At 40.6% G+C, this 22266-nt stretch overlaps 2 protein-coding genes across 4 annotated transcripts; one reads left to right on the top strand and one right to left on the bottom strand.

Annotated features, from left to right (window-relative positions):
- Window positions 1–384: 384 nt before the first annotated feature.
- Window positions 385–8546, bottom strand: LOC144208480 (zinc finger protein 281-like). Of its 3 annotated transcripts, none has more exons than XM_077734358.1 (7): window positions 8401–8546; window positions 6198–6610; window positions 4802–4906; window positions 4198–4321; window positions 4039–4122; window positions 3838–3956; window positions 385–3022 (listed from the first exon to the last, which is right to left on the bottom strand). In XM_077734358.1, exons 2-7 carry the CDS (start codon window positions 6561–6563, stop codon window positions 1742–1744), a joined length of 2079 nt encoding a protein of 692 aa, XP_077590484.1. In that variant the 5' UTR covers window positions 6564–6610; window positions 8401–8546; the 3' UTR covers window positions 385–1741. The 3 variants fall into 3 exon arrangements, with proteins under 3 accessions (XP_077590484.1, XP_077590486.1, XP_077590485.1); XM_077734360.1 differs by having other exon boundaries at window positions 4802–4903; XM_077734359.1 differs by lacking the exon at window positions 8401–8546 and adding an exon at window positions 8137–8239.
- A 2511-nt stretch (window positions 8547–11057) lies between these two features.
- LOC144208481 (G protein-activated inward rectifier potassium channel 1-like) lies at window positions 11058–18715 on the top strand. The gene is made up of 3 exons (XM_077734361.1): window positions 11058–11921; window positions 16043–16259; window positions 17941–18715. The coding sequence occupies exons 1-3, from the start codon at window positions 11217–11219 to the stop codon at window positions 18552–18554; spliced, it is 1536 nt and encodes a 511-aa protein (XP_077590487.1). The 5' UTR covers window positions 11058–11216; the 3' UTR covers window positions 18555–18715.
- The last annotated feature ends 3551 nt before the right edge of the window (window positions 18716–22266 follow it).

The raw sequence follows: 22266 nt of genomic DNA, 5'->3' as shown, positions 1-22266 counted from the left end.
ATGAAAATAGAGTCACAATAACCTTAAATAATTAAAAAATAAAAAACATAGGTGGCATAATCAGCTATGACATTTGGTTGTAAATAAACATTTGCAAAGGGCCACTTCTTTTCAATAGTGTTCAAATGAAGGCTTGTAAACAATAAGAGATTAAGAGATGTACTAAACCACCCCCCCCCCCATCTCTCAAGATATATTTGATACAAGATATGAGGTATACGAGGCAAATTCTCATCGGATGTCATCAATGGAAGACTTAACAATTAACCAAGAAAAGTATAAATACAAATACAAAGAATTGACGCCTAACATTTACTAATTAATTTGTCTACCAGGAATAATCTAAAAGCCATACAAATTCTTTGTTTCCATTTTTTTTATATATATATATATATATATAGCTTGGCTGCCTGGTAGCGTGACTGGATTACAACCACCAAATCATCCGCCGAAGAAATTGGACACTAACTAAAAACACATCAGGGTCGCAAAGACATTTACATTATCCCAATTAAAAGTTTCACCCCAAACCACTTTGACCTAAACTTTCCCACAGAATCAAGAAAAAAAATATCCCGTGTTTTAAACCCTCCCAAATATAGGAACCAAAGCATCGATCAAAAATATTCAAAACAAAAAAAGTTTGACTTAATGCAAAACGGCTCAAAGTGCTTATTGGATTTTTTTGTAAGACGACCAGGGTACGGGGGCCACACTAACCAAAAGAAAACAGTTAAAATTAGCTCTAAATGTGTATAATAAGTTACGAGTTAAAGAAAAATTCTGGTAAAAAAAAGTAGTAATTCACAAAAATGATTAAGTTGTAAATTTAGAGGAAATTAAATGGGGAGGAAAAACATTGATAGCAGCTGCAATATAACATGTTTAGTCAAAATTAAAATGTAGTTATTTCAAATTACAATTTTGATGAAAATGCTGAAATTTGTACAAGGTTAAGATGAATATAAAATGTACTGTTTTGCACTACGGAAAATAACGATAAGTTTTACGGTAAGTAAAAGTAAAGTTAAATTGTATTTTTTTTTCCAAGAAAGAAAATTTGATGATAATATACTGGTAAGTGTGGCCCCTATACTGCTTGGTAGAGGGGAAATGAAGAGGAAGAGGAGGGCATTAAGGGGTACAAGGCTTTTTTCCATTGCTGTCCAATAGCAACCTCTACTGGTCAAAGAAAAAAACCAACATCACTTTAGTTCTTAAAAAAATAGCAAGAACATTTATTATACCCTCGTTCTTCCTTGATGGCCACCGTGATTAAATCTGTATCATAATATATATATTTTTATAAATATATATCGACAGCTCGTCTCTAAGTATGGTCAAGAAAAGACATCATAATCTCTATATTGCCAAGGAGAAAGTGTTTTCAGTGTTCACACTCATTCAGCATGTCAGCAACTTTCGGTTACCTGAGTAATACTTTGTTTTGTATTTTTTTTTTTTTTTTGCATTTTCAATCCTGGGCTATTATTCCCTGCCACCGTTATTATTTCACAATAAGTCAGCCGGCTGGTGGAGACCATTCATATTAATATAGTCATAAAAATAATACTACACTTACTTAAAAAGCACTGTCACGGTTGTATTCCATAATTTAAAAAAACTGACATTTATACATGAAATTGTCTGGTGGAAAAGAGGAGCGGGCACAAGCACGGCATTAGAATAATAAAAAGAAATGTTAAAAAATAAAACAGGACTTAACTTTTGAGGCGTTGTCTCACCTATAGCTTTGGCTGGTCGCCGTTTTGGAGACGGAGCTCGCCGGCTCGCCGATGTCGGCCAGCAAGCTGCTGTACCCTGAGAAGTCGGACACGGGCGTCCTTATCCGCTCTTCGGACTTGAACTGTGAGCCGAAAGCCTGCGCAAAGTTTTCTATCTGGTAAGGGGCGACTTTGGAGAGGGGCGGCGGGAATATGGCGCCGTTCTTGACGGGCGCCGCCTCTTTGTGGCAGCCGGGGTCCACCGAGCCCATCTGGTAGGACGACGGCGGTGTGGAGGAGGCGTTAAGCTCCTGGGAAGGAGTCAGCTGGTGATGCTGGGCAGACTCCAGGAGGTGGAAGGCATGCTGAGGCGAAGAGTCGGCCGCCCCCGGGCCCCCGAAGCCGCACTCTGAGTAGAGGAAGGGTCCTGAAGACGGGACACCCAGGGGGAAGCCTGCGCTGTGGCTGGTGCGCTCCAGAGCTTGGAGAAGGAAACGTGAGTACTCGTTCATCAGGAGGCCCTTGTCGCCGGGCGGACTGGCGCCGGCGACCAGCTCTTGGGCCGAGGCGGGCTGCAGCTCTTCGGTGTGATGGTCACTCAGGTCGAAAGGGATTTCGTGGGGGTGTGAGGCATCGGGCTTGTGGGAGTAGTGCTCCAACAGGCTCTGGAGCACCTCGTCGGGAATGCCCGTTTTGTCCAAGCCCGAGTCGGCGTCCGTCATCTGGATGACTGATGGGTGCGTTGAGGACAGCAGGTCGTACTCACTCCCCGTCGTCGTCGACGACGTGACGTTATGGAGGTAGCGCCGCTTTTTCAGGAACTGCATGGCGTCGTCGTAGTTGTTGCCCAAGCGTTCGCCGTTTGTTTGCATGAGGCCTTGATCCACGTGGTGCTCCAAGGATTCCACCTTTGTGCCTTTTTCCAGGCCTTTTCGGTGAGCTTTTTTGACCGCCGTCTTGAAGCCACGACCGTGGTGGTGGTGTTGCATACTGGGGCCCGGCTCCGTGGACGACGACACCGTTTGATTCTCCAGCGAGTACTCGTGGACACTGTAGGCTCCGCTGACTGAGGCCGAAATGGGAGGTACTCTCGAGCCGCCGTCCCCCTTCCTTTTCTTTCGGACTCCTCCTTCTCCGGGTCTTTTGGACCTGCCTTTTTTCCTCCCGTTTCCCTGAGCGATTCCGTAGCCGCCCATGTCTGGGCAAGCCATGTCCAGCATGCTGGGGTCCAGAACTTTCCTCAAGGCGTCTCCACATGTCCGCTTGTGCTTGAGCAGTCGGTCCGTCCTGGAAAAAAACTGAGGAGGAGGACGAAAAACTGGTTAGTAATAGTCTCCAAAATAATACTTTCCATGCATGCACATTATTGTAACCGTAGGAAACTCCATAACGCAAGACATGTATTTCAAATTAGAGAAAAGATAAACAGACAAAACTATTCACAAATTTGCTTAACGTTATAGTGTTCGTTGAAGTAGGTGCAATCTTTCTTATGGTTTATTGAAACGAACTCAGATAAGCGGACTGGGCGAAAATACAGGCTTAAGCATGGAAGAAAGCAACCATCACCTCCATCAATTCGTGCATGGCAGAAGAAATTTATGGAGACCCGGGAGAGTGTTAGATAAAGGAGGGAGTGGGCGACTAAGAACATCCATCGTGTAAAGACGATGTTCTTAGTCACCCACTTCTTCCTTTATTTAACACTGTCCCTGTCTCCGTAAATTTCTTCTGCCTTGCACAAATTGACGGACGTGATGGTGGCTCTCTTCCATACTTAAGTCTGTAGTTTCGCTGAGTCTGCCCTTATCCAAGTTCGTTTCAATAAACCATGAGACAAATTGCTCCTACTTCAACGAACACTATAACGCTAAGATAATTACCGAAGTTTTATCTGTTTATCTTTTCTCTACTTTGAAATAAATGTTTTGCATTACGGCATTTCGGGCATGTCGCCTTTTTATGCGCATATAAGCTGTACCACAAATTTGGTCATTTTTGTTTTGTCCGTCAAATGCAGCTTATATGCGAGTAAATACGGTATTCCATTTCAATTTGTTTCGTCGATTCTGTAGCCCCAGCGAAGACAATCAAAAGAAGAAAAAGTACTGACTTGTTGGCAGTTTTCACATCTGTAGGGCTTCTCTCCACTGTGCGTGCGCTTGTGTCGCTCCATGTGGTACTTCTGAATAAAACGCATGTTGCACTGGTCACAACTGAAAGGCTTCTCTCCTGTCATTTCAAAATAAACAGTCAAAATAAGACAGGGGTTACAAGGCACGATATCATCGGTGCATAAAACAAACATACTCACCGCTGTGGATTTTCTCATGCCGCTGAAGGAGATACTTCTGAATAAAGCTCATGCTACACTGACTGCATCGGAATGGTCGCTCGCCTGCAAAGGATAAGCAGAGTGAGTGGCTGGCCCAATCGTAAAGCTGACAGTCGAGATGTTAGCTGTCAATCTTACCCGTGTGAATGAGGACGTGTCGGCGCAGGTGATAGGAGCTTCTAAAGGCAGCGCTGCAGTGCTCGCAGATGTGAGGTTTGTTGTCAGGTGACATGCTGCTTCCATCGCCATCCATCAGCATAGACTAAATACAAAAAGGACACAATCATCAGACTTGGCTTTAGAGAGTAATGCATTTTTTAACTCATCTAATTCTGATCTCTATTTGGATTTTAAACCATAAATCAATACTAATACTGATAATAAAAATAAACATCACATTTTGGCTCATACATTGCAAATTATTAATATTTAGTATACAGGTGTAGCCTACAAGAGTCAAAACGTAATGCCCACTTATGTGGACAGACACTAGGTTGCAATACAATTTTTTAACACATTAATTAAAATCTATTAATAGAATGTTTTAATTTAATTTTACACTATTTATATGGGTTCTCTACTAAGGGCTAATTAAACACCAAAAACGTCAAAACATACTAAAAGCAGCCGTATTATTGTGAATTATTGAAGCCAATGGGTTTGTGACATTATGTACGAGCGTCACCCAAACCCCCACCCCACTTAATTCTTGTTTTTTATTTTCACCCTTAGTGTGTCAAACCTTTGGCTCGCTCCGCTTCTTCCTCGGCCGGCTCTCTTGTCCGTCACCATTTGACCTGCGACCTTTCCTCCCCGAGGGGTCCTTTCCTAACTGACTCGGCAGCTGCTGGGATGACAAAGGAGGATGGCGTGAAAGCCAGTGGCACATAAATCATATTGTTTCCATCAAGGGTTCCAGGCAATGATTAAAAAATATGCAAGTGTGAGTCAAGGAAAAAAAATGCTCATGTGTAAAACTGTCAAAAACAAAGATTTCCTGTGATTTTAGAGAATAAAGACGATCTAAAAAAACAAAAAAGGCCTTTTAATTGTGTCCAATATATGTACTAAATAAATTTGGAAAAAATCTTTGTTTAAAAATACATTTCACATTACAATAAACAAATGATTGAGAACAATTGAGGGGGGAAAAAATATTAAACGCATTTGATGCTTTGTATGGGCGTGTTAACGCGACAACGGCCTAAATTTACAGCCCTCCTGTGGATTGGTGACCTACAATTCAGGGCGAATGCTTTTTGAGTCTATTTGAATCAACACAGCTTTAAAACATCTGTTTACATTCAAACTGTTTGAATGTGTTACTGAAGTCAATCATCACACTGCAAAATGAACTCTCAAAACAAGATAAATCATTTATTCCCAGTGAGGAGGCATCATCTAGAAAGAACAAACCCAGACAGCAGTTCATATTAGCTTAACCTTGGGATGCTGCCCACATTGTGACGAGTGTGTGCTTGTGTTTGAACGAGCACAAAAGACGTCTGGAATTAAGTGCGAGTGCCCATAAGACAGCTGCGTCCAAGGCAAGACCATTTCATTCACTTGCCGCCATGACGTCACGCATCCATACAGGGGGGGGAATAATGAGAGGCTTTTTGGACCTCATCTATATTTTGCATGGCGAGCAATCAGTAAATTGGCCATTTGGACTACTTAAGCCTTTATAGGGCGTTCATTTAACTCATTTATAGTGTCCAATCCATTTTGACTGACAGAGAATAATCGCAGAAACACAGTTTAAGTGAATCGGATCTCTCATTGTTCAAGGCAAGCAATTAGTTAAATACTATGACATTTAAATATTTTTGTTTTAAAATCAAGGCCATATCTAGAACTTATGTTCTCTTTAGAAACTACTGTATTTTTTGCGTATAAGTCATACCCTTAAAATTGCCTTAAAATCGTTGAATTTTACAATTTTTTTCGAGTATAAGACTCCCCTGATTCCCAATTTTTACCTGAATTTTAACGGTTTTAATAGGGAGTACAAATATTTTACTTTGAAGGGAAATTTTTAAGAAAAATACAAGACGTATCTTCGAAAAACATCGGATCCGAAGTGAAAAATAAAAAATCAGCATTGGGAACATTGAATGAAGCAAAGCGATACTCACATTGGCCATGTTGACTTCGTGCACCAGCAGGCTCTGGTTGTTACTAACAGTGACCTCCAGTAGTTCGTTGCTCTTGGCCAGCCCACCCGGGTACAGCGGCAGACGGTAATCGTGCTCGGACATCTTCTCCTGCTTGATACCCAGGGCGTGGACGTAGTCGCCCCCTCCCAATACACCGTCGCTGCAGTCGGGCGAGTCCCGCTCCTTCTTCAAGATCATCTCCTGGGGCCCGACGGAATGGAGGCGGGTGAAGCTGGTGACGGGCGGCAAGTGGCTGAACATGATCATGCCCGCGCCAAAGTTGGTGTCCATGCCTCCGTTTGGGCGCAGGAAGTCGTTGCCTAACTTGTCTTGAATGAGGCTCATGCTGGCGGGCAGGAGATCAAAACTATGGCGCCACAGTCAGTGTCATGCTGCATAGAGAGAAAATAAACAGTGCAATTTGAACATTGTGACAAACATTAAAAAGCTCAAAAAGTATCAATTCTTCTTATTATAAGGTGCTTTTATCTCCCCATTATTGATTTTGGAACGCCACAATATTTTAGAAGAGACTTTTCTAAGTTTGAAGCGTGCACAAAATGCACTATCAGATGATATCAAATTACATTTTTTTTAAGCGTAGGCTAGATAACGCCTGCTCTTTACTGATGCTGCAGTTTGCGGGATCTCGGTGCAAAAGAGGCTTCAGCCGGATTAAACGTGATGATTTGTGGGTCAACAAAAGGGCTGCAGTCTGGCACGGGGACAAGCCCGAGAGCTTCCTGTCTGGCGGGGCGCTGAGTTATTCACCGTTTCACATCGAACGTTAATCTGCGCGACGGTTTGTGTCTGATCCGGTCATCCTATTTGCATGTGGATTATATATGCCAATGAGTGCTGGTGTGATTACACGCAATACATACATCAAAATAGTGGGGGGCGACATGCTGCTTGCTATTGATTGTGTACAAATAAAAATCAATGGTGCTAAATGGAAATTTCAATAAGAATTGGATTTCAATAGTAAATTAAGAGTTCACTGAGGGAAGTGTTTAGTCCCTATCAAATCAAGTTTTGATTGCCATACCTATTCATTAATGTCCATAAAATACACATACATATTCATTCATATACATATACACACACACATACACATGCATACACGAACACAAACATACACACATGCATACACATGAACACACAAATATATACACACACACATGCATACACGAACACACAAACATATACAGACACACATATACACATACACACATATACACACACTGAATAAAATGTGCAGTAAGGATCTTAAAAAAACTAAAACTATAAGCACAATTAATATTTGATTTCACATCTGATCTCTTTGCACTTTAAGGGTGATCCCACCCCTCCCACTTCAAAAGGATTGGACATCCATCACTGTCTATACCAACCATTGAGTTAATAATAAACCTCATTTGGGACCCAATATGGACCCCCAAGTCACATTTGCCTCAAGATTCAACGTTTTGTAGAAATAAATCAGTTCACACACAAATATTACCTGATTCCTGATTTAGAGTTATTAAATAAAAAAGTGTACTGTACTTAGTCACCCAGATCTGCAAAAACAATCAAACTCTAAGGCTAAGTAAGCATTGTGCTAACCATTTCGCGGGGGCCTCCGTCGTTGTCTGCGCTCTTTGTGATGCGGACAATAATTAATGTGAGCGCGCATTTAAACGCCGCATTATTAAGATCGCCAAGGCGCTCAAATCCCAAAACCTCAAGAAATCACAGCAAAGCACCCAAACTCCATGAAGTATTAATAAATCAAGTTTTACTTGAGTATTATTACACATAGATTCGAAAGATTTTTGCAGGACGCTCAGGAACAAATAACCAAGGGTGAACGAGCATCGACGACTTTTTAAATAATTATTTTCTTTTAATCATAATGGATCATGCATATATTTACTTATTTGATGCAAGCCAGTGACTCGTCGGTTCCAGGGGACACCGGATCGAGCGTACGAGGTGATGCAGCAACCAACACGGGCATGACCCACAACAAAAGTCCCGAGCGAACAATGATGCTCGGTCCCATTAGCTTAGCAATGCTAACCTAGCGGCGTCGGAGGCGGGGGGCTTTTGTTGTCTGTCCCGCACGAGAAGTTCCAACTTTCAAGCAGAGAAGCAATTCAAATCGGACTTTTTAACAATCGCGAACATCGTTTCTTACCGGCACTTGGCCCCGACAAGTTGCACCACGGATCCAGTGTATTCGGATCTCGGTGTTCCGTTTTTGCCCCAAAATTTTTAAAGGCAAAACATTGTTCTCCCGCAGCTGCTGGGTTCTTCCATCTTGGTTGCGCGCGGAGGATTGTGGGTCGGATACGCGCGACCGCAAATCAACGCGCACGCCTGTTCACAATCTTACTTTTCATTTTCAATACTATAATAATTTAAAGCCCCGTCTAATGTGATGATTTTCACTATAATAATTGTTTTACTCGTACGAACATCTAAAAAAATATCATTTAATGGACAAGGTGTTTTGTTAGGGTCAATAAGGTCTTCATTTGTTGCCAAAACAATATCAGAGGCAGTGACCTACATTTGCAATAAATCCATATTTAAATAAAGAGTTTATTTCAAAACTATATCTTCAAGTTTCTGAAATGCTATCAAAATAATTATTAGATGAGTTTTGTTGTCTTTGCAGCTCATTTTTTAAATACTACTATAAAAAACAGGTTTTAGTGTGTAGACTTTTTAAATGCAAGATTATATTAAAGATATTTGAAAGAAATATGTAATTTGAATCAATTTATTTCAAGCAGATTATTCTAATTATTTGTATTGGTCATGCTTCCTGTAGGTTAAGATTAAGATCAAATTTGATCCAATTTTGGCTCTATTTTTACACTTTGCACTGGTAGAATACTTGATATTTGACTATAGATGTGCAGATGAATAAATCTAGTTAAGATTATGGAGGAATGTCATGTCTGTCAGGACCTGGAGGTATAGTAGTAGTCGTGATGTGTTCATAAGTACAAGAATGCAAGGATATGACGAGCTAGATTTTGGATAAAACCACATAGTGGCAGGAATCCAGACTAGATTTGATTGTGTGGGTAGGGAGAGAATTTAAAATTATATGCAAGATGTGGTTGAAGTTGGTTTGCTGGAGGATTAAGGGGTATAAATGCATAACTACCATTTATGATACAGTCCCGGATATAGAATAATAAACCAATGAAACACTATCGCCTAACTGAATGTCACATTATAGGAAAATAATGTCTATACAACCCAGAATTCAAAAGAGACTATATAGAGTAGAAAAGAAGAAAAATCAATGCCAATCTCAACTTCCCCCATTGATGCAATTGTCATAAAGGTCAATAAGAAGTAAACACCTTTCCAAGGTGAAGTAGACAAAGGCCGAATTGTCCCACAGTGGAATGCGCACCATAATGCGCAGTATCGTATGACGAGCATGCTTGTACATCCCTCATTAATAATTCAGTACTTCTTTGTTTCCTCCTTTTGCTTGCCTTGAATCTGACAAACAAAGCTTTTGGATGTTGGAGCATCTTCGCAAACAAAAAGAAGGGGTAAAAAAAAGAGAAGTGAGGCACAGCGAGGCATAGCAGATGGCCTTCCCGGACGCTCTAATCCTCAAGGATCAGAGGTCTCTCTCTTTCGAGCTCTCTGTGTGAGGGTTAGCACAACATTGGGCTGTCAAAGCTACAAAATCCTAATTCCTCTGCTCACTGATAATAGTCAAATCTTCTGGAGCGTTCCATAGTCACAGAAAAGGAAATGGAATTAGTCTGTTTGAGTTTTCAAACTTCGCAATCATATACAATGCCTTTAGTATTTATGTATTTATGTGCTATATTTTTTCCAATACCAAATTTTCTTCAGTTTATACTTTCATTGATTTTGGCAAGGAAAGAAATAGAAACATTAGGGTTTCTTATTGAGGAAAATGTTCCTCTTTTCAAAATATGCTATCATAATTCTTAGTAAATCCACATTTTGGAACAATATGCTCACTATAAAATCTGCCTTTGTTAAGATCCTTTTGCATGCACTCCACCAGCTGTCTCGCCTTTTTTTTCCTCACAAATGACACTGAATCCCTCTTTCTGCAAATAAATAATAATAAATAGTAAACACGTTTATGGTTGTGATGGAGTTTCGAGCTTATTTTTTTCTCTTAAAAAGGTGAAAATAGTTTTGAGTCTTAATTGTTGATGAAAATATGGTGTTACACAAGATTGAAATTGATATCTATGTTTTGTTCTGTCATTTATTTATTTTTTAATTGTTTTTATAATTTAAAAAAATTGAAAAGATAGTAATTTATATTAGGTTTGGATGATAATATAAGACAAATTATCTTCTTTTTATTCAAATAGTTAATTTCTTTAAGATCAAAAATGCCTATTTTTTTAATGTTTCAATTTAAATTCAAATCAAAAATAAAATTAGATGTGACATACACCACAACTCATTCTAGCTCCAAGATTGGTCCACGGAATGAATTACTAAGCCCGCATATTAAGCAAAAGATGCACTTGTGTCAATCTGCCATTAGATGGCAGAATCAGTTACTATTTTACCTGTTTTATGATTTAACTTTGCTACAAGCAATATAAAAAAGTCAATTTAAATAGGCCAAAGGCTACATACAAATGACCAACAAAAGGGATTAGTGGCTCAAACATAAATCCCTCAATGATGAAGTAAATCAAATTAAACTTAACACCCCTCTTTCCACACTTCCCTTTCACAAGTGGACGAGTAACTCTCCTGCTCTTTCTCTCACTCTCTCCCTTACACACACATACGCCCACCCACCTCTTCATCCACCCTCATCTTCTTCAGTGTGCTTACAAGTCCTCCGAACACCCGGTGGACTTACTAAAACAAGCAGGGTGAACTCTCCCAACGTGCGTAAAAAAAAGTGACATGGCGCCATTTACGGAACGGAGGTAACCGGGGAACGCCATGGAGTAGTCGGCCACTTTCCAAGACCTTGAGATGGCGGCACTTCGCAGGAAATTCGGCGAGGACTACCAGGTGGTCAGTACCAACCGAGCCGGAAGCGGCGGAGGTGGCGGAAGCGGCGGCGGTGGCAGCTTCTCGGCGCCGGCGGCCAAGAAGAAGCGGCAGCGCTTTGTGGAGAAGAACGGTCGTTGCAATGTCCAGCACGGTAACTTGGGCGGCGAGACCAGCCGCTACCTCTCGGACTTGTTCACCACTTTGGTGGACCTCAAGTGGCGTTGGAACCTGCTCATCTTCATCCTCACCTACACGGTGGCCTGGCTGGTGATGGCGTCCATGTGGTGGGTGATCGCCTACATCCGCGGCGACCTCCAGCAGCATGCCCGCGACGCTTCGTACACGCCGTGCGTGGCCAATGTCTACAACTTCCCGTCGGCTTTCCTCTTCTTCATCGAGACGGAGGCCACCATCGGATACGGCTACCGTTATATTACGGAGAAGTGCCCAGAGGGCATCATCCTCTTCCTCTTCCAGTCGCTCCTGGGCTCCATCGTGGATGCCTTCCTCATCGGCTGCATGTTCATCAAGATGTCGCAGCCCAAGAAGCGCGCCGAGACGCTCATGTTCAGCCAGGACGCCGTGGTCTCGCAGCGGGACGGCCGGCTGTGCCTCATGTTTCGCGTGGGTAACTTGCGGAACAGCCACATGGTGTCTGCGCAGATCCGATGCAAGCTCATCAAGGTGAGAATTGTCCTTTGGAATCAGCTCCGGTCTAATGTTGAACTTCAACTTACTTTCACTGCGTAGGACTTTACTTTTCAGGAACTTTTGGGAAAGTGCAAAATCTGAGTCTACCCAAGCCAATTCAAATGGGAAAGTGCAAAATCTGAGTCTACCCAAACCAATTCAAATGGTTGAACATACGATACCTCATCTCATCTCATTTTCTGGCCCGCTTAATTCTTATTAGGGCCGAGGGGGGTGCTGGAGTCTATCCCAGCTGACTCCGGGCCAGAGACGGGGGACACCCTGAATTGGTGGCCAGTCAATGGCAGGGCACAAGGAGAACCACAAAGCCTAATACCTTCCGTGGACCAAATCAGAAGCGAATGCGTGTTTTATTTCCACCTAACGACTTTTTACGGTTGGTTGAAAAGAGTTTGGGAAGATGATGCAACCCGAGTATTTGTTTTTGTAAAGTGACAAGGTGTACAGATGGAGCTTTCTTGTTGTGACTTTGCAGAAACTGCTGTTTTTACATAGTAAGTCTTTGTCAATGGAGTATTTGTTCATTGTTTAACTACCAATGCTGCTTTACCTCATCAAAAAACAACCATGGGCGGAAAAGTTCAAAAACTATGACAGAAAACTAAATCCAATCTGGATCTTCATTTATCCTAACTACGGATCCCATTTAGAAAGAGAGGAGAATTACCTTGGTTCTTTCTGTATGGTGGTCATATTTGAAGGTGCTTGAAACTGTGACAACTTCTGCCCTAAAAAAGAAAAATTGCAAGTATATGTTCAGTTGTTGATTTGCTACATAAGCATTACACTTTATGGTTGCGATTGCGAAGGAGGGAGCATTAAGCAGCAGGTGACAGTGCGCAACAGAAGCGTGGCTTTTCTTTTTTTTTTTGTTAAAAGCAAACACAGCTCATGTACTCGCATTATCACTATCCATCAGGAGCGGCAGGTGTGAGATAAGAGGCTGACTTTGTGTTTATGTGTGTGTGTGTGTGTGCCCGTGAGCAAGCCAGTCAGGTGGGTGTGAAAATACAAGTACAGGCTTTCCAAGAGGTGATCATTGCAGTGGAGTGGAGTAGTGGAGTGAGTAAAAAATCAGCTCTCCCGGGAGACTCTGCTGAACATAAAAAGTTTATTTATGGCTCTTTTAAAGCAAGGCATGGTTCACTTTCTTTATGCACTGCATCTATTTGACCTCAGCTTTGAGAAAGAGGGACACTATGATGGTCTTTGTGAATGGCATGTCTTTGTAGGTTAGTGTTGTAATAATCTTGAATGTTTGAAGATTTATGGATTTGTGAGGTTTTATAGGGAAATCGGGCTGGATCGCGTCATTTTGAGAGGATTGGGTGATTAAAATATGTTTTTTATATGTATTTTAATTTTTATGTAATGGCTGCTGTTGATGGTGCAAAATATGTGAATGGGAGAACTTTAGTATTTAAAGCACAACTCTAATGTTACCTATTTTATTCTTATTTAATCCCCACAAAACGCTATTTTAAATGCGGTAAAAACATAACACAAAAAAACATATTTTTTTTTTTTTGCCATACAATCTTAACACAATTTTATTTACTACTTTTTACATTAGCATTAAATCACAGTCCTGTTTGCAATGGTAGTTTTAAACTAAATTTAACTCATTGAATGCTCACTCAATGATTTAAAGTTACATTGCAACTATACTGTATTACCGCCAAATTTTATTGACTGTAGTTTTTGTCACTTTGTGTGTATTATATATTCACTGTGTGTGTGTGTGTATTTTGATCCACTGATTTTTTGGGTGAGGTAGTAGCACGTGTGTGTGAGCATATATGTATTGTATTTTGTGGAAAAATTAGTCATGCGACAGTGCAGAAAACGAGCCCAAATAGAGTGGCCGTGTGCACTTTTAATTATCATAAATGACTTCTTTTCCATTACGTTCTTATGCAAAAATGGGCTATAAAGAAGACAACCGGCATTAGCCGGGAGCTGCTTCTCTTTTTGCCACATGTGGAGTGTTGCATCAGAAGGCTTAATGATGCGTGAAAGAGGAAGAGGAGGAGAAAGAAGGAGGAGGAGGAGGAGGTGGAGGGGTTGGACTTTTTCCACATCTAGCACGCGACTGGCCCATAAAGCATAATTGCGCACATTGACAAAAACTACAACTCGGAACATTTTAATTCCAAGTGTCATTTCCAGTTATTTTTTTTCTATGTGCAATAAATATCACTTGATGCACGAGTTTATAATAAATAATTTTGATTAATATTTGTGCATGTGCAATATCTTAGATTGTGCAATAATTTTAGAATTACTTTGCCCAGCCAGACATGACTTTTTAAATTCCTTATTTATGTTTTTTACTGGGAAAAACACACTTTTGTGGAGTAGCACCACCAATTTCATTACACTCAGCTGTTGTATAATGACAATAAAGGCTTTTGATTTTGAAATACTGTAGCACCTGGTATAGTAAATACAGAAATCCAATTGGAGAGAAAAATCTCAAATTCATACATAACATTGGAAATGAATTAAAACAATTCCATGGAACTGAATTTAAGTTATAATTGTTATGTTGACACACACACAGTTTAGTTTGACCCTGTATTTTTCCCTCCAATATTTGCCTGCATGGAAACTTTTTTTTTTTTAAATCGGAACAAATTAGCGACCGAGAAGCGACTGTGTTGAAGCTCACTGATTGCGGCGTCTTGTGTTTGTGTGAAAGCATGGAACAATGGTGGCTGTTTGGACAAGAAGTTGTTGGCGGGCGGCGTAGTGGATAATTAGTGGCTGACAGCTGCCAGCAGGGAGACGCATAAGAGGAGGAGGATGAAGAGGTTGTCACTCTGAGTTGCTCAGTCAACTGCTGAAAAGTACTTTGCGGGAGCATCCTGATGGAACAAATAAATGCCACCAGGGGGGGACAGTTAAGCGACATCATGGAAAAATTAGCTGGCCCTGATTGTCATCTGAAAAAAATAGATATTTTTACCATCTTCTTTCACTCGATGATGAGGTCGTTTTTTTTTAGCTACAGTCTGAAAAAACTTGTTAACAGAAGAATTATTTTTAAAAATGACCTCTGAAAGATGCGACTTATACATTTTTTTTACCTCATTATTGTGTGTGCTTTGGCTGGTATGGCTTATACTCGAGTACGATTTAGTCCGGCAAATGTTTTTCTAAGAAAAAACTATATATTGTCTGCCAACTTCATTATTCCTATGAATTAAATATGGCTTTATACATTGTTTATTATGCAATATGTATACAAAAACATTTTTAATGTGCAGGTGGGGATTTCTTGCTTCGAGCACTAAGAAACCCTAGCAACGCCACTGTGCACTTATGCATTCAAATATATGTTGGGCATTGGAAATCCAAGATATTTGAACTGGGAGGGCTGGCAGTAAAAGACTGCAGAATTTCCCAGGCCGAGAAACCACTGTCCTGGCATGACGTGTCTCTGTTACGTGATAGCAATCCTAGACTAAACAAAATTTGAGTAAACATCAAGTCTAATAACAACTCTTGGGGAGGAGAATGGAAGGTACAGAGGACAAACCAGCAAACTCGTAAGGAGCTTCGCCCGTGAACTTTTCTCTTAGAGTACGCTCATCCATCCCGTTAATGTGATAGAGATAAGGCAGCGAGGGGAGAGGAGAGGAAAGGAAAGGAAAGAAGTAAAGTCGTCATGACAGACTTGCTCACATGTGAGCAACCAGGGCCCGCTGACACCACGTCTCCTCTGACACGGAACCCTCGGGCATGGCTCATTCGTATGCAGTTAGGGGGAAAGAAAGACTGTTTACTCACATGCCTATCGTGCGGTGTTTTCTAGGGGGCCCCTGGCGAGCAGGAGAATGTCAGGGTGAGGTCAACGGAGGGTTGGGTTGGTCGCGGAGGCGGCTGCTTAGTGAGGGGGGCTGTGATATCTTGTAGAAAAAACCTGCAATGAGAACAAATGGATGCTGACACATTGTAGGTAAAGTGCACATGTGGGGCATTTTAAGCATTTCATACATAATATTTTTCTGTTGTGTAAGGTATATGTTATAATGAAAAACTTGCAAGAAGCAGCCAAAGGGTTTCTCTCTTAATCCATCCCTATTTTTCAGTCTCGTCAGACCCCCGAGGGTGAGTTCCTGCCCCTGGACCAGTGTGAGCTGGACGTGGGCTTCGGTACGGGAGCCGACCAGCTTTTTCTGGTCTCACCGCTCACTATCTGCCACGAGATCAACCCAAAAAGCCCCTTCTTTGACCTGTCTCAACGCTCTCTAACCAATGAACAGTTTGAGATCGTGGTAATCCTGGAGGGAATCGTTGAGACCACCGGTGAGCAAACCCAAACCTTAATTTTCCTCTAACTAGAAATATAAACTGTCATCTGGTGGATAAAGGAGCCAGTATGAAATTTCATTTAACCTGCTCGGCTTGCTCGTGTACATGAGAAGGCGACGTAGAAATAGATGAAATAAGGTAGGATATTTTATTCCTGCATGATACTTTGGCATATTAACAAGGCGATCACAAAGTGGCTGTGTGTCACTTTGACAAATGCAACGTATTTAAACTGTCAATTGGAAACTGGAACAGCTCGGGCTTAGTCGTATGTACGATTGCAAAGTGAGCAGAGTCCTTTTTTTGTTAAAATATTCAACCATTTAAGCTATAAGTTAAGGTAAGGGAAACCAGAATGGCTCCTTGGAACATAAAATCAAATTCATACAACAAAATGTAAACATAAAGCATGTGCACATATAGGTAACATGTCAAAGTCGATACATTTTGATTTTATATTAATTGCAGTGTTATATTAAAATTGATGTCAATTTAACCAAGAAACAGCAAAGTGTAACTGCAACATTCTTCAAAGTTATAGAATAATCCTATGCATCAATTAGTAGTTAGAGCAAAAGTAGTATTACTTCCCCAGAAAGGAAACCCAAACATTGACAACGTTGCATTGTGACAACACGTTGGAGTCGACGTGGCATTTGGCCAATTCAATTCTTTCCCAATGTTGTCAGTACCCGGCCCTGCACCGTCGTATTTACTGCGACACCCCTCCCCGGGGTCCACTACAAATAAATCCCTGCTTTCTTTTCTTTTTCCACGATAATGCTCACTTACAACCCAGTGCTGGAGGACATGCCGCCCAGCTCAATAGGCTTAGCAGATATAAAAAGAGGGGAGAAGTGAGAGAGGGGGGGGTTTGGATGTATAGAGGCAGACTGGCTGGCCGCGGGGTCTGTGTTGCATTGATAGTGCCGTTAAATCAGAGTGCTACCACAAGTTTATTGCTGCAGAAGGATAAAAAGCTCAACTTTGGAAGAACCTATATTGGATAAGGAGTTCTAGTGCCTTTATTGGGTCAGGGTCTTTATCTGAACATGAAATGCAGTAATCCTTGCTTCATGGAGGGGTCTGGACCACCTCAACTAACGGTGAAATTGGTGATATAAAAAATTGCCTTATTTTAATGGGAGTTATGGTGTCATTTTGTATAAAGGTCTTTAAGCACAATTAAATGCAATGTGCATTGAGAGAACACATTAGGTATAGAAAATGTATATATAATATATATGAATAGGCAATATGCATGCTTTCATAATCATTCAATTGAAGTAACATTATTATTATAAATGGAGTCCAAATTATAAAAAACATAATATACATCCAAAATATTCAAAAAACATGTGGCACATTAATTTAAGTTTTTTTCCAAATGAGGAAAAACCAGGATTGACAAGGATTGTGACATTTAACAAGATTCAGGTAAAACAGATGGTGTTTTTACTGGTCTTATTCCTTTAAATGTATAGTGGCAAACCAAATAATGTGCCATCATGATATAAATAGCAGAAACTTGTAAATCTGGACGCGATGAGGGGAGATTGCCTTACTACTAAATGCCACGAGACATTATATAAGTGGTATAGTATTCTAATTTGCACACTGAAAAACAATGTAACAAAGCTTCTGAAAACTTCACCAAGCTCTATTGCACTTGCAGGCATGACGTGTCAAGCACGCACTTCGTACACGGAAGACGAGGTCTTGTGGGGCCACCGATTCTTGCCCGTGATGTCCCTAGAGGAGGGTTTCTTCCGGGTGGACTACTCGCAGTTCCACAGCACCTTCGAAGTCCCCACGCCGGCATACAGCGTCAAAGAACACGAGGAGAAGAATTCCCTGCCGTCACCCGCGCCCACGCCGGCACTAACCGACGGGACTCGGCGTGACAGGGTTTTTTCCGTGGACTGCATTAACGTGGCGGCATCGATGGCCACCGGGGGGCGGCTACCCAGTAAGCTTCAGCGAATCAGCTCATCGGGGAAGGAGGACCTCCAGAGGAAGGTGTTGATGCTGAGCTCGCAGCATGCCGAGAAGGCGTGCAGTACCGGGGACCTGCCACTAAAACTTCAGCGTTTGGGATCCTCGCCCGGGCCGGACGATTCGCTCAAAGTGGGATTCGAACCCATGACCCAGTCTACCGGGGACCTGTACCAGCACACTCTGATGCCCACCCTGTGCCCACCACAGCCCCCCACGCACAGTCCTCTAATGTCAGCCAGCAGGAGGCCCGAAGATAACCTTCCGGCTAAGTTACGGAAGATGAACCGCTGAAAAACGTACTTTGCGGTTAGAAGTCCTTAGTCGACTAGTATTTGTCTTCGGATACTTGGAGGATTTTTGTTGGAGGAAACTTTGGAGTTGCACAAATGGATCCTTGCATGTACAATTGTTAGAAATCTTAGTTTTATCAATGAATAAATTAAATTCAGGCACTTTCTTGTGGGGTTTTTTTGTCATTCAACCTAGTGTTTCTTAACAATTACTGAGAAAATATTTCACGAAAAACCTTATAAGCCAATTTGAACTCTTACCATTACGAAGCACGGTTATTTTAATTGAGCAATGAAGGAATCTAGATTTTAGTGTATGAGCTAGAGTCAATGTTCTTGTTTGGAAACTAACATTCTACCACAATGAGCTTCTACCAAAGATACTTGCGGTATCATTTCTGTCTCCTAACCAAGCTCCTCTTTGCTCATCAATGCGGGTCAAATAACAGAAGAGGCTGAAATCCAGAAATAACAGAGAGATGTTTACCGGTATAGGGGGCTGGATGTAATTCAAAAGTGGGAAGGATAACAAGTTTCTGTCAAATAAACAAGGAAAACAACTCCATTTTGCTCATATAAACTACATGTCAATACACCCCCACTTTCTATCATCACTCACTAAAAAAATAAGACTTGCCTGAAGGGACTATACTAAGTTTAATAGTTATAAACACAAGAATTACACTAAAAAAAGCCTTGTGGTCAGACCAAAATGTGATAAGGGATTTTTTTTCCATTGTAATAAAACAAAATAACTTAATAGAGAAGGGTACACTATGTAGTGTACTGAGATGATATAATTTCCCGCAAGGGACCAATAAGGAATTGTTATCTTCTGGAAATGAAGTTGACGTCATCAAACCCATAAATGCATGAAACAGCTTTTGAAGCAGTTTTTTTCCTGACATCAAGAGCAACTAAACCTTCATTTGGTTAAGGGAGCAGCAATCATTGCTGTTTTTTTCCCCCTTCATTGATACACATGGAAAAAAACTCATTAAAAAAACAACTCAACACAAGCTCTATACACCAAGGACCTGATAAATAAACATAATCATGAACAAAACAAATGATCTGGGCATAAATGCATTTGCTAAAGAGCGCTCATAGCTTTTCTATTAAGTTGAAATTTGACAATAAGTAGGACAAGAATCTCATGACAAGGTTCTAATTGTAAAACCCTGACTATACACGCTATAATGTGATTAGTATCTGTACTTTTCTTGTTTGACTTAGTTATGGGTTTGTGACTAAACACAACTGGCTGACTCAGTTAACTTCAAGGTCTTAGCTGACGTAACCATGGCGACTTGAAATACAAGGCTTGTCGCAAAATGACCCTGATGTCTATTCAGGTTAAAAATACCAGGATCATGAATACTTGATCCCTTAACACCTGAATAATGTCCAAAGTCAAATGACTGCTAGTTAGTCCATTATTAACAGTTCATTCTTCTTTTTTTGACCCTTTCAGCCAGTCAGCTTGTTTTGATGCATCAGAGTCGCATCACAGTCACACACACTGTGTGTGTGTTTGTTTTGCTTTGCGTCTGAGGGTACACACAGTGCACGGCTAACTGAGTCGCCTTTGGGTGGTTAAAAAGGATGTGTGCTTTAATGAAAGGAGCAACAAAAGCTGTCACTCAAAGGGCAAAAGCCACATCAAGTGGGGAAATTGAGATTCTCAATATTAATAAAAAGTCGTAATTGGAATCATGGAAACGGATTAGGTCAATATTTGAGCTGGTTGTATCCCACCCAAATGGCTTGAATTGAAGAGTTTGGAGATTAATTGTCATTGAAACAGATATTATATGTAAAGTCACATATGTGCAGTACATCATTTCTAATTGATTTTTATAAATACTGACTAAAAATATACATATACGAATACTCACCTACCTTCTCTAAACCAATCGGGTGTCCAAAAATTTAAAAAGTGACACACAATTTAGTATTTTTTGAGGAATAAATTATAAAATGTTTCTACCTAAAATATGCGGGGGACATAATTACAACTTTTGTTATTTGTTTAAAAAGCTAAAACAGATTAATTTATTTCAGTTTAAGAAACAACTGCTTTGAGTTGTGAGCATAGTCAAATAATCATTTAATACTCATCTCACTTTACAGTATATAATTTAAAAAAATAGAACACAATAATAAAAAATCAAGTATGTTAAATGTTAAAAAAGTCATTTACTCTCACAATGGGAATCAAGAATGAATTTGAATAAACAGTATGGGGCCCAAAAAAAAAAATCCTATCAATGTGCTGCTACTATCTATTTTTTTAAGAAATATTGATTCCCGGCCAGGAAAATCATCGACAGTGAGTGTCTATAACCCTGTCGCCAATGAGTCTTAGCGGGACGTCCTTCGGGACTAAAAGATTAAATCAATAGCTCTTGATGCTAGTTTGCCCTCACAGGGAATCAATACTAGGAAAAAAAACTCAGTCATCCATCCAGCAGGATGCCTGTTTGTGAATTATTCACACCACAGATCTTGCTGACAAACCGCAGACGAGATTTGTTTGACGTGGACTGTCGGTGTGTGTGATCAAAGAGAATTGTGGAGAACATCTGCGGCCACAGGAGAGGGTAAAGGGCCTAACGGGTTGGAGTAAGGTATCAAATTTTCATGTGAACACCTGTTGGTTTCACTCCGAGCGACGGGGTAAAAAGGTGTCATTAGATCTGGATCTGTCTAAAAATAACCCGGAACAATTGTTTCTGAGAAGTGAGGAGGCACAAGGGGACTCAATTGGCAGTTTTTTGGTTTTTAAATTGAGATTAAATACATGAAAAATATTTCAAATTGACTACAAATATCTTTCAAAAAGACAGCTAAGTAAAAAACATGTAAATTTAAATGGTAATGCATCTGAGATCCAGTCCCCCACACCACAACTATATATTGTTTTTAACCAAATGCGAGTTTTATAAAGAAATATATATCAAGATAGATAGATACACACAACATTTGTGAATGTTGAACTACAGTGAATTACTGTCCCTTTCCCCTATACATAAATGTTCAATTGTGCTAAATTGCCAACCTCAATGAAATGCCATCTTAAACGTGTCCTTGGTGGGACGAACAATGACACATCTGCAAAATAATGGTTGGCATGGTAACAATAGATAACAATAGTAAAGTCAAGTCAAAAGCCTTTATGTATTGTCATTATACAACAGCTGCTTATAAAGAAATTAGTGGTGCTACTCCACAAAGTGCACGTTTCCTAATAAAAACATAAGTAATTTAAAAAGTCAGGGCAAGATAATAGCAGATAAGAGACAATAACTTACAAACAAGTTTAATTGCATCCTAAAAGTTCTGAATGATGTTTGTTGTATGCGGTCTAACCACACATACAAACAATCTGATGGTATTTCCACATACTTTGTTTTTTTTTGTCTTTCATCCCCTCCATTTCTATTTCTTCATCTTGCCCTTGAGGGCCACGTTTGCACATTGTGCCTGATAAGCACTTCTACACTAGCTGGAAAAATAGCCCGTCTGGCCTTACCTGTGCTGTGAAATTGTACTTGTCATACCCATCAGATATACGACAGTATTTTCACCCCAAACATAGTGAAAGTAGACACCCCCACCAACATACTGTAAACTTCATCGTCCTTGTTATTCCACTCCATCAGTCATGATCAGAGTTTTACAGGCCATTAAAGAGGAAGTAAACCCAGCAG

Source organism: Stigmatopora nigra, chromosome 15, assembly GCF_051989575.1.
Source record: "Stigmatopora nigra isolate UIUO_SnigA chromosome 15, RoL_Snig_1.1, whole genome shotgun sequence".
In the NCBI taxonomy this organism is placed as follows: Eukaryota; Metazoa; Chordata; class Actinopteri; order Syngnathiformes; family Syngnathidae; genus Stigmatopora; species Stigmatopora nigra.
Note: the sequence above shows the minus strand (reverse complement) of the source record. Positions and strands in the feature narration are given on the sequence as shown.